At 28.0% G+C, this 13,035-nt stretch overlaps 1 protein-coding gene across 27 annotated transcripts in view; it reads right to left on the bottom strand.

The window, feature by feature from the left end:
* The window catches only part of LOC147816847 (uncharacterized), a 63,580-nt gene extending 52,272 nt beyond the window's left edge, over positions 1–11,308 (bottom strand). For 21 of the 27 annotated variants that reach the window (XM_087151895.1, XM_087151930.1, XM_087151900.1 and 18 more), the window contains exons 1-4: positions 11,148–11,307; positions 10,630–10,808; positions 2,262–2,356; positions 1–75 (exon numbers count right to left, since the gene is read on the bottom strand). In XM_087151895.1, coding sequence (XP_087008021.1) covers positions 1–75; positions 2,262–2,345 — 159 coding nt within the window. In that variant the 5' untranslated portion in view covers positions 2,346–2,356; positions 10,630–10,808; positions 11,148–11,307. Of the gene's footprint in view, positions 76–2,261; positions 2,357–2,433; positions 2,493–10,629; positions 10,809–10,916 lie in introns of all 27 variants that reach the window. The other 6 variants (XM_087151886.1, XM_087151952.1, XM_087151891.1 and 3 more) reach the window with 5 other exon arrangements.
* Between the last annotated feature and the right edge of the window lie 1,727 nt (positions 11,309–13,035).

The raw sequence follows: 13,035 nt of genomic DNA, 5'->3' as shown, positions 1-13,035 counted from the left end.
CTTTCTTAGCAGCTCAATGTAGAGGTGTGCAAATACATTATCTAATATATCTGTGTTGCATGTTTCCTTTGAAACCTAAAAAGGGAAAAAATTGAAAGAAATTTAAAAATAACAGTCAACTATATATTGGCAATTGGTTCAAAGAAAATATGAAACTATTGTCAACTTAGTAAACTAATAAATTAAAACAACTTTTCTCAGAAAAATTCTTATGAATTGTTAGAAATTACAGAAGAGGATCACATTTTTCAAAAAAATTAGACATACTTTTTTGCTAATACTCCTAAAAGAACAGCTAAGCATGAATCTTTAAAGCTTGTTTTTGTTGTTTGCAATAATGGATACAATGTGAGAATAGCACAGTTTTGTGTGGCAAACAATATTAATATCTAAAATATCATCAGAAAGTTGTGATTAAAACTTTATTTAAATTAATTTCTATCAGCAATTTTTATAAATAATTCAGGGCAATATCTTTTTGTCTCTGTTTCAGTGTTGTTGATTAATTTCCTAATTTAATCCTCTATAATTAAATAATAAATTTTCTATCAGATATTAAAAAATTTAGATGTTGTTATTCCAATACAGAAATTATAAAGAATTTTTTTTTTTACTTTTATGTTTCTGTATTTTAATTTAATCTAATCTTTTTAATAAAAAAAAATCTAAAGTTTTTGTTGACATCACATATCTAGGGGTCTGTCCAGGCCTAATTTACTACCTCTTAGCGGTACCTTCACAAATTCAACTTCAGAAAAAATGGTAGTTTCACGCAATACTTTTTCTTAATTGTATTTTTGTATCCCGTGAGAAACGATAAATCCATATTTTCATCACATTTTTGTGTTAATTTTTCAACATAATTTTTACGAATTATGTCTAAATTTTTACAAAATAGGTATCTCACAGAAAAACCTAGACAGATTCCTGATATCAGTCTATATTAGTAGCTCCTGGACAGGTATTATTCACAATCTGTACAAAAAATTAAAGATAAAAAACAGCCTTAATTAAAATTTTTTTAAATGTTTTAAAATTACCAGAAAGCGAACTATTCAATGTTTCCAGCACCTACAGCAAGATGTAATGCTGATCTACCCTCATAATCTTGCCAATTTATAAGACTTTCTTCCTTCTAAATTAATTCATAAAGCAAATATGTAATTTTAGAAGAACACAGGAGAAAGTAAACATCAACAAAAATAAATAAGACTCTCTCATAATTTTGCCAATTTATAAGATTCGCTTATTTCTCCTAAAGAAAAAATATGTACTTTTTTTTAAAAAAAATAGATCTAAGTGAAATAAGTATTTTTTAAAGTTGTTCATAAAGTCATTAGATATTTCTAAATGAACACAGAACAAAGTGAACATATACAGAAATAAACAGAATTCTCAAAATAAATAAAAATATCTCCTCAGAATCTTGCCAATTTATCGACTGCCGCCTTTCTCCTAAATTAATTAAGTTAATACATATTTTTTAAATGAACATAGAACAAAGAGAATGCTAGGAAAAAAAACTGAATTTGCTAAATTAATAGAATTGTCTCTCAATCTTGTCAACATATATACATATATGAATATAGGTTATAGTTATATATATATATATATATATGAATATAGGTTATAGGAAGTTAAAAGGCACATAAAAGGGAATATATATCTTTTAAACACAAGGAAGTGAAAAAAGAATCTCAAAATAGATTTTTTTTTTTTCTGCTTCATAATAATTATTAATCACAAACTTTAAGAAAAGTGAGACTGGAACAGTAGGCCTTGGCCCTCCAGGGGCTGTCATGTCACTAAGTTCAGTTTAATCATTATTTATAAGAAATCCCCCCTTTCTTAAATTTATTCATGAAGTGAAAAAAATATCTATTTTTTAGGAAAACACTAAATATAAAAAATATAACAAAGTTCACAAATATTAATTTTTGATTACACATCGCTGGCACCAAAATCACAAATTCCTCAATTATTAACACAGCAGATTTGTATTTTAACCACGGCGCAAAAGATATATTGTTAACATTTACAACAAATGACAAATTAAATCAAGGACTTTTTTCTTTCTTTTAAATTAGTGAATTTATTCATAAAGGGAAAATTAATTCCGTTTATATGTTAAGAATAAATTGAGTATTAATAACAATAAATAGAGTCTAATTATCCATTTTGTTTATGTAGGATTTTCAAATTATCAGTCATGCGGGGATAACATCTCTGTTAAATTTTGAGAAACAAGGAAAACAACTTACCAAGAGAATTTCAACACAATCCAATGCTCTAGAAGTAGGATTTGTAGCGGCCCAATGAAGAGGTGTTTTACCCTGATCATGCATAGATTAGCATCCTACAAAAAAAGTATTTTAAAAGTAATAAACAAGTAATAAAGTTTATAGTGAGATTAATAAAATCAAAGATACTCAAATTTCAAACAGAATAGAAATTTACCATAATTTCCTGTTTTATCCACGAAGGTGGACAATCTGTAAGGGCAGAAATTTCAGTTAATAAATTACTATTTCAGTTAATAAATTACTACTAAATACTAATTTCAGTTAATTAATAACTGTTAATAAACACCACTGCAATATAATCTGTGGATTATATGGCAGTTTGTTTATTGCACCAATCTACTTTTAATTATGTAAATAAAAAAATATACAATGTAACTTTAATAAAAAATGTGAAAAAATTGAGTATGTGAATTCGGAGATGAGAACCAGAGCCTGATTGAAGAGTTTTTCGAGGGAAAATATATTTTACCAATGTTCTTCTTCGCAACTCCAAACTTGCATATGGGTGATTCTTTCTAAACATGACAATTCCGACCAAATTTTTTTTTCAAATTTAAAGTCTTCAAAATTATCTAAAATTTTTTTTGTATGCTTCTTTAGTTACACTTATAAGGTAACACAGGGCTATCATTTTTAACTTTTTTGATTTTTAACCTATTTATATGAAATTTTCACTATAGTTTAATCTTATTATTCTAAAAATAATCAGCAAGTGTCATTTAAATATCTTGGTAAATTTAAATTTTTTTTAAATTTTAAATTTTTTAAAAATTCTATTTTTTGAATTATGAGACCCGTTTTAATTTTGCCCCAAATCATTAAAATATAATTTTAAAATATTGCTTAGACTAATATTAAAAGTTTGTTGGGAACAAAAAATGAATTTTGGCAAAATCGTTTGAAGCAATTAAAAAAATTCAATCTTATGCTGATTTTTGAGGAAAAAATGTCCCATATCGCAAAACTTAATTCGTTATAACCAAACAGCAAATTTCTTAAATGAAAAAATGTTCCCAACAAATTGTTTTTTACCTATATGGGATGCTGCAGAACTATTTTCAGGTAGATCAGTTAAAAACCAATGCGCACACTCACAAAATGCTGTATGTGAAACGTTGAAAAATCATGTTTTGAGAAAATCAACATTTTTAATTTAAATACTGTAAATTAGCTTAAAAGCAATAATTTATGATAAAACTTATAAAAGTTGATATAATAATGCATTACACGAAGTTTCAGTGTAAAAACCACCAGTTTTTTTTTTTTTTTTATCTCTTTTATGTGAAAATTTTTCGAAACAATTTTTACTTTCCAATATTTTAATAACTAGAGTAGATTTTTGAACTGTATTTAATACTAAGGTATTAATTTTATTCACCAAGTAATATACTTTACTAAACAATTTAAAAAAAATTTTACATTTAAAAATTTTCTTTAAACTACAATTACCTTGAAAACTTTGTCAAATTAAAATTTTTGTCAAAAAAAATTTTATCTTTCAATATTTTAAATAACTAGACTTTTTTTGTACTGCATTTTTACTAAAGGAATTAGTTTTACTGACAAAATAGTACAATAACTAGAAAGAACTAAATTTTCACAAAAAAAAAACAATAAGAATTTATACACTAAAAAAGTATGCATTTATATAATTACATGCCTTTACGAAAACTATTGTCTAGTGCTTTGATAATTTTAAAATTTTTTTATAAGAATAAATGAAATATAAATAATGAAGCACTTTTAAAATAAAAAAGTCTGTATTCCTGTAAATCTGTATATTTTCTGTATTTTGCACTTGCAGTGATGTTGATTGACATTCTTTGCAAGGAACAGTACTCAGTAAGGCATTCAAACATGACAAATCAACAATCTTATAGTTAGGAGTAACTGTTTTTGTAGAGGTCATTTTATTAGAAAGAATCTCTTCATGAAAATCAGAAATGACAGAAACATTTGAATTCGTTTCATCAGCCAAAGGTGCTTCTTTTTTTTTCAAATTCTTGAGTAAAGTCCTCTTCCGTTTATAAGAATAACCTTTTGGTTTGCGCCAACGACAGCTTATGCTGTGCATTTTTTGCACAAAAATAGCAAATAAAAATGTAAATAAAAAACTTAAATAGTAATAAAAATAATTAACAAAAACAAATATTTAACGAAAACAAAAATTTAACGACAATGAAATTAATATAGCAACAAATAATAGTGAAAATCGTAAGATACTAATCGCTGGTTACCGCTCGCAAAAATAGCTTGTAAACAAACAATCTATCAATTCAAGAACACAGTTATAGTTATTAATTGATGTTGTCAGCAGTTTTAATTCAAAATGAAGTTTAATAAAATTAAATATTTTCAAAGTGAACGCAAAACAATACAAAAATCATGTCAACTTACGGTAATAGAAACGAAACTATATTTGACATTTACTCGACGCTTCAAAAAACGTAAACAAGTGGACGTGGCATTTTACAAAAATTAGCATAACTTCGCTAATTTATCACCGATTGACAAAATTTTTTTACCAAAATTTTCAGAAAAATATTTAACATTGAAATATTAAAAAAATGAAAAATCGAATTTTTCACTCATATTTGCATTTTTGATAGCCTTGTGTTACCTTTATCTTACAGGCAGCAGTGTAGTTTATTGACATTTGCTTGAGAAACAAAATACAATAGAAATTCATCATATCTTGAATGCCAGGAAAATGACAGATTAGTTTTGAAGTTTAAAAAACAGTAATTTTAAGTTAATAGTAAGTAACTCATCTTAGGCCTTTATGTTAGATGAACCTTAAATTGTTTAAATTAATTATTTTTATCCACCGTAGGAAGAATCAAAAAAATTTTTTGTTGTTGCTGATATGTACAGTCCGCAAAAAAAAAAAAGATATCACCCTGAATAACTTTCGTTCTAATGATCCGATTTTCACGAACTAAGTGTCAATCTTAATGGTTCCTGGGGGTGACCTCAAATATGCTAATTAATTAGTGCTAACTATTAATTAAGTTACGAAATCAGACACAAAAACGTACTTTCTCTGAACAAACATATATTTTTTTTTACATATTTGGAATCTAGACACTTGAATTAGGGGGGGTAGACAAAATTTTAAAACAATTGGGTCGTAAATTGGGTTGCAATAAAGGTTTATATATTTGGCGATAGTCCAGAAAACCGCCAAAAAAAGTCGCCTGCGCAAATAAATATTTTAAGATAACCCTTGACTGATTCAAAAGAGAAACGCTTAATTTTACTAGGTTGCTAGGCAACCAATTTCTGACTGTAAAAAAATTGAAATAATGTTTTGTGATTGCTCTGAGAGGTTTAATTAATAGTTAATAGAAAACACCTCGAAGTTTCTAGGCAATAGACAATTTTTAAGTTCATTTATGTCCAAAAAGCAAAAAAAATAAATAAATAAATAAAATAAAAAATTATTTTAATCTCTTTTGAAAAGAAAATTTGAATGGATTTATAAGTTTTCAGAATTTAAATACATGAACTTTTTATCTGATATTATTTAGATTATGCTATTTTTGCTATGTTTATTCGAGGATTTCATACTAAAATCAAATTAACATAACTTATAATAGCTATATACAAAATTTTAGGGATAATGATTTTTACAGCTTTAATCAAGTCTTCTAGGCATGAAAGTTTGAAGGAAAAAAAAGTGCATGAAAAATAAAATGTAGATTGTATAGTAATTCTAATGCACATTCACAAGGTTTTCTGTAATTTACGATTTCTTTTTTCTATAACTCAATGAATTGCTGAATGTTTAGTGGCATTTTAAAAACATTGAAATATGTTATGTTTAAGAATAAGATATAGAAATAATATGTTGCATATTGTATGATTCATTGTTTAAAAAATTGCTTTATTTTGCTAGATATTTACGTTACATGGTTTTCTTTGGATAAAGATGATTAGCAAATAGCATCCACATGTTTCGATACATTCTGAAACTTACGTTCGCAAATTCACCATAAAATGTCGCACAGCATATTCTTCAATTACGATAAGCTACATTTACCACCAAATACTGCTACTATGATTATTTTTGTTATATATATATATATATATATATATATATATATATATATATATATATATATATATATATATATATATATATATATATATATAACGTCGTTGCCGAGTGGAAGGATTAAAACAGGTCATAGGTCGGGAAGGCGGGTACAAAATTTATTTATTAATTATTAGACAAGAGCAGTCATGAGAATGAGTGAAAGTGCACATGAAAAGTTGCGCTCCTTGGTTATATGTTAGGGAAAATCTTGCAAAGTAAAATCCGTAATATGTCTTAATTTAGGGAAAGAGGGAACTCTTAGTAGTTGCTATTGGTTTATGAAATAGATCGAACGTTTCCCACACAAGAGCAAAGGGAAAAATGTCCTGCTCTTAATTAAATGCATACTTGAGCGAAAAATAGATTTAAGAACAGGATGTGGTTTTTAAAAGTGTGAGAAAGTATTTCGTTTAGAATAATTAATTAGGATGAAGTTTTATAGCAAAGAAACTAACATAAAAAGATTAATTGAAGCTTTTTATGTTACATATATATATACATATATATATATATATATTATATATATATGATATATATATATATATATGAATATATATATATATATATGTATATATATATATATATATATATATATATATATATATATTATATATATATATTATATATATATATATATATATATTAGTGTTTATATATATTAGTGTTATAGTATATATATATTAGTGTTTATTCAATTTAAGAACTGTTCCTTCACTTGGTTATCTTACTACTTATTATTTAAACCACCAAAAGCTTAAAACAATATTATGTAAGTTATCTAAATTTTTTTTTACATAATTTGCATTTAATAACAAATATGTCGACATGCATTTAATAACAAATACGTCATTTAGCTAAAATTACAAATTTTGAAATTTTCATGATTTTTTTTTAAAGACAAGCTAAGCTTAAGTATTCCTTCACTGGTTAGTTTACCCTATAAGATTTTGAGAAATTTGCGATGTTGTGAGAGATGCTTAAAAATGTTGACTGCGTATTTTTATTAATATTTATAAAATATATATTCAAGAAATTGATGAATATTTTATTCCAAATTTATTCATTCGTATGTATATTATTGAAATTTTATCAGTTATTGAGAAAATAAAAATAAAAAAAAATCACATTAAAGAAGCACAATCTGTTGTATAATCATATTCTATCAGAAGCATGCTTTTATAAAACTCCACATTCTCTGAATAAAATGTATTTTATTCAATAAAATGTTTTATTCAAATTTCTTTACTAAATTGCAAATAGAATTTTAGACGACTAAAGAAGAAACATCGTATTTTATAGCTTAAAAAAATAAAAATGAAAAGATAAGCAAACGATTATTAGCGAAAAAAATATGAATGAAATTTTATGCTAAGCGCGCGAAGTCAAGTTCCTCGCAAGTTTATCACATTTTAATATTAATCGCTCCATTTAATCATTTCTTCATTGTCGCCAAATTATTTTTTTAAAAATAATTAATTTTAATTTTTCTCAGCTTCTAATAAATAAAAACAGTTGAAACTTTAGATTTTTCAATTGAAAAATATGTAGATTAATATGGTATAAAAAAATTCATACCTTATAATTCAAAAATTTTTCATCCTTAATTTAATTAAATAATAAAAAATAATTAACAATTATTAAAAATTATTTTTTTCGTGAAATTATCTTTGGGTAAATGAGTTTTATGACTGGGTGAAATTTTCTTCGAATTGCTTTATTAGTTTTTAAAATATGACTAAAAACGTAAAAAGTGAAATTAACATTAAGGGGTACGAACTTTGAATAGCTCTCCTGACCAAACTATGGGGACCATATTTCCCAGATTGCGGCTACCCCCTATATTTTGAAGGTTAAGAATCCAAATATGTAAGAAAAAATATATGTTTATTCAGAGAAAGTACGTTTTTGTGTCTGATTTCGTAACTTAATTAATAGTTCGCACTAATTAATTAGCATATTTGAGGTCACCCCCAGGAACCATTAAGATTAACACTTAGTTCGTGAAAATCCGATCATTAGAACGAAAATTATTCAGGGTGATATCTTTTTTTTTTTGCCGACTGTACAGAAAAAAATTGTGTATAATAATCAATTATTAGATAAATAAATAACTTTGATTACACTCAAGCATATTACAATCATACATAAGCTTGGTATTAGGTTAATATTTGCTTTCCCTCCTTACTGTATTAGCAGTTAAAAAAAAATTCTGGTATCACTTTAATGTTCTGGCATTCATAAGCCAGGATAATGACAAATCCACCATTTTATAGCATATAACTTTACTTTAATTTAATATTTTGGGTTAAGACGTTTATATTCTGCTGAAAACAGGATTTCTTAAAATAACTCACATAAATCTATGTAGTTTATGTTATTAATGATTTCAAAAAGCCAAGAAAATGACAACACAAAATCCTACTCACCTTGAAATTTTTTTTTAAATAGATTTCGAAGCAGAAAATTGGTTCCTTAGTCATGCAACAAGACATGTTCATATAGGAATCTATAGGAGACTAATCAATCCATTAACATAAGATATTGATTGCTGGCTCTATCTATTTTGGTTATAAACCACTAACTAAAAGTAGCCAAGAAAATGACAGATGTTCTTGGGACAAACAAATTATTGACAGAAAAAGTTATTTTAAACCAAGTTTTTGTAAATAACACCCTCTGCGTATATTCTAGAAATGCTTACACTGGTTGAGATTAAAAAAATTAGATATTGAGAAATTTATGGGAAGTTTTGAAGCTAGTTATTATTGGAAACATTGTTTAGGACATACCAGGAAAATGACATTTTGAAGTTCAATTAAATTTTTTAACTTTACAAAACAGTCAATGCTAGTGCAAAGTCATTTTAAAATGCTAACAGCATCGATAAAGAGATCGATCAATCTCTTTAGAAAATTTTTATTACTAGAAGAGCTTGCTATATGTATGGGCAATGGCATCCTTGCTAATAATCAAAATAATTGTAAGCAGTATAAAGCAATGGTAGGAGCTAAAAAATTTGACAAAGTAATTCCCCAAACCAATGAGTAAAGGGCCATGATAACCTGGTTGGTAGGGCACATGTCCTATGTCCAAGAGTTTGTGTGCTCGATCCCAGGCAGGCCGAAGATGTCCTGAGTAGTAAATGGAGACAGATGCAGGTTAAATCTGTCGAGTCGCAAAGTCCTCCATGTTTCCAAAACAAATCAATACCTCTGGGGGTACTGATCCAGGAGTTTCCTTCTTAAGGATTGGTTTCAAAATTACAAGGCTATGGAGTTGAACATAGGTAGTCATAAATAAACAATGAGTATGATCCGTGGTGGCTCAGGGGGTAGAGCTCTAGCCTTCTAATGAGATGAACCGGGTTTGAATCTCAGCGATGGCTCGTCGATACGAATTCCGCATCTGGCTCATACTCAACACAATGTTGATGTGAAATATCCTAGGTGATAAGACAGATCACAGGTTAGAGTCTCCTAGCTATCAAGCTAACCGTGGGAGGTTTTCCTCTCCATGTATCCCGAATGTATGTATTACCAGTAGTATCGATTATCTGTAGTACCAAATCCCCACGAATTACAGGAGGAAGTAGCTTGATTGTGGTAAATTTTAAATATTACGAGTTGCCTCGAGCAACAGCATTCTGCCAGATGATAATGAAAACAGTTATTCTTTATTTTGATGGGATAACATGTTTTGCTTAATCTAATAATGTAAGGTAATCCAGAAGCAGAACAAATAATAAATAAACAATTTTAGTGTTATTGTGTTAAAATTTGTGATAAAGTTTTGAGTAGGATTTTGTACAGTTGTTCAGTATTAATTAATTGCAGCTGATCTCTCCCCATACGTAGAACGGGTATTTAGCTAGTAAATTAATACAAAAACAATGATTTTAGTGAATACTTTCTTAAAGGGGAGACGTCATATGACATCTGGAATATTCAGCCAGTAAAGATGTTTGTGTTTTAACATACTTAGTATGTAATCATTGTTACCAGTATACCATTACAGTTAACAAATAATATTGTGATAAAATAAATGTCACAAAAAATGTTTTTTTCATTTGATTCTAAGAGTTAGCAGTACAAAACATCCGTATCCGGCTCTTACTGAATAAAATGAAGATAACAATATAATGTAATGTAATGAATAACAATATAATATAATGAATATTTAGATGAAGATAAAATTTAAGAAAAGATTAAAAAGTTTTATTCCTCTTACTAGAGTTTGTTTTCCTTTAACTGCTCAGATCTTTTCATCAATTCTTTAAGAGTGTTCATTGAAGCAATGTAAATGTAGGAACCACTACATGTTTGTTTTTAAATTTTCAAGTCAAAAAACCCTTTTGCACCTAAGCGATGATTGTTGATATGCACAGGTCCCACTGTATTCTCAGGGCACTAGTATCAGAAATATACATGTGATTATTTATTTATTTTTTAACTACATCTGCAACAAACAACAGAATAACACATCTAAAACATCGAAACAAACAAAAATTGGCTCACCAAAAATTTAAAAATTAATATTTAACAACGCATTTAATCTTAAACAGTGTCTGAAGTTCATTTTTGCTTAAAAACTTCATTAAGAAAAGCTATTTTCCTTAACAAAGCTGAGCGAATTTTAAGCACATGTCGTTTAAAACAATATTTCAAAGAAATATAAAGAAAACACAAGAATTATTGAAGGAAATTAATTATTTTAAGTTAGTTTTTTGGTGATCCTATCTAACGTACATGGTATCTCTTTCTAGACCTTAAAAGCTCAAATAAATATGAAAAATACTCAATTATTGCAGTAAATTTTTACAATCCAGTTGTGCTATAACCATTTTTAATACTTATTAGTAGTTTGAATTAATCTTAATAATGTTCTCGTGAATACCAATGAGTGATGTTGACTGACGGACTTTTTTGGAACTCTCTGCAGTATGCAGTATTTTGCTTATAGCTCACTTATCGTAGAGTGAGAATTTTAATCCCCTGAAGAGGGGGGATGGCTCAGGGCCCTGGATGGCTTCCCCTGCTTTAGCAGCTCGATGACCTGAGCGCAGTATCATCAAAAGTTAATTTTTAATTTTTTTAAAAATTTTTTTTATTTAATTTTTTTATTTCCCTTTCATTACTTTAGTTGTTGTGGTAGTTCATTTACGTCGCACTAGAGCTGCACAATGAGCTATTGGTGACGGTCTCGGAAACATCCCTGAGGATGATCCGAAGACATGCCATCACAATTTTGATCCTCTGAGGAGGGGATGGCACCTCCGCTTCGGTAGCCCGACGACCTGCGCGCGAAGTCGAGCACTTTACGGTAGCACAGTTTAACGAGGACCAATACCGCACACGCTCGGTCCCTACGCAGACTGATCCAAGTGGTCCACGCGCACACTGACCGCAGCCAGTGATGCTTGACTTCGGTGATCTGATGGGAAGCGTGTCTTAACGATCAGTCTACTGCGGGACTTCATTACTTTAACGTGAATAAAGTTTCCTTTACCAAAAAATTATTCGTAATTTTTAAACAGCGTTTAATATTTAATTAAAAGAAATAATTTTAAAGTTTTTATTTCATATTTTTCTAAAATTTCTTTTCCAATATTTTAACGTGAATAAAGTGTTCTTTACCAAAAAATTTTTCTTTTTCTTTTGAAAAGAGCGAATAATAGCTAAGAAGCGGATAAATTTCGGTTCCGATGCTACGCATTTAAATGACCCTATATCTCCCCTAAATATTAAAATATAATTTTCAAATTCGTCCAGAAATTATTTTGTTTAATTTTATTCTTTTCTTTTTCAATATTTTAACGTGAATAAAGTGTTCTTTATCCGTAAATTATTATTTTTCTTTTAAAAAGAGCGTACAATAGCCAAAAAACGGATAAATTTCTGCTCCGACGCTACGCATACAAATGATCAAATATTTGTACTTATCATAAGCTTATGATTTTTGAACTCGGCCAGAAATTATAGTTTATTATACTACGCAATCGTACCAAAGGAATTTTTATAGAAAATTAGGGGGCCCACTATAGGCTAAAATAGATTCCTTTAAAAAAAAAAAAACGCAAAGAAGCTCTTTTGGCATAATAATCAGGGCAACAGCTTGTGAGGCGTAAAAGGGTCAGAAGCACCACAGGCTAGTTAGCCGAATTAGTAAGTTGTAGAAGTTGTAATTAGAAATATGTGGACCGACGGGTTCGGGGTTCGATCCCGGTCAATGGGAAATTTTTAATTTTCTTGATTTATTTTTATTTATTTTCAATATTTTCAATATTATAACGTGAACAAAGTGTTCCTTATCCAAAACTTCTTATTTTTCTTTTGAAAAGAAGGAATAATTCGCGATCGCAACGCTGGAATATGCCATCAGGGGAAACGACAGGCTCCATGCTTTTGGCCCTACACCTTTACCTCTCCTCCTCTTTTCAGTTGTATAGGATTGTTCTATGATATTTTCCTTCTTCTTAATATTTTTCGTATTTAATTGTCACAAATATTTTCGTAAAATTTCTAAACCGCTTTCTATTAGAGTTATATTCTATGTAGTTTTCAGTTGCCAATAGTTTCCGAATTCGAAAGTTTTTAATCTATTATTAAAAAAAATATTTCCTATATGTAGGACCCA

The sequence above is a fragment of the Parasteatoda tepidariorum genome, chromosome 1 (genome assembly GCF_982258835.1).
Source record: "Parasteatoda tepidariorum strain Cologne lab strain chromosome 1, Ptep-v5.0, whole genome shotgun sequence".
Lineage (NCBI taxonomy): Eukaryota > Metazoa > Arthropoda > Arachnida > Araneae > Theridiidae > Parasteatoda > Parasteatoda tepidariorum.
Note: the sequence above shows the minus strand (reverse complement) of the source record. Positions and strands in the feature narration are given on the sequence as shown.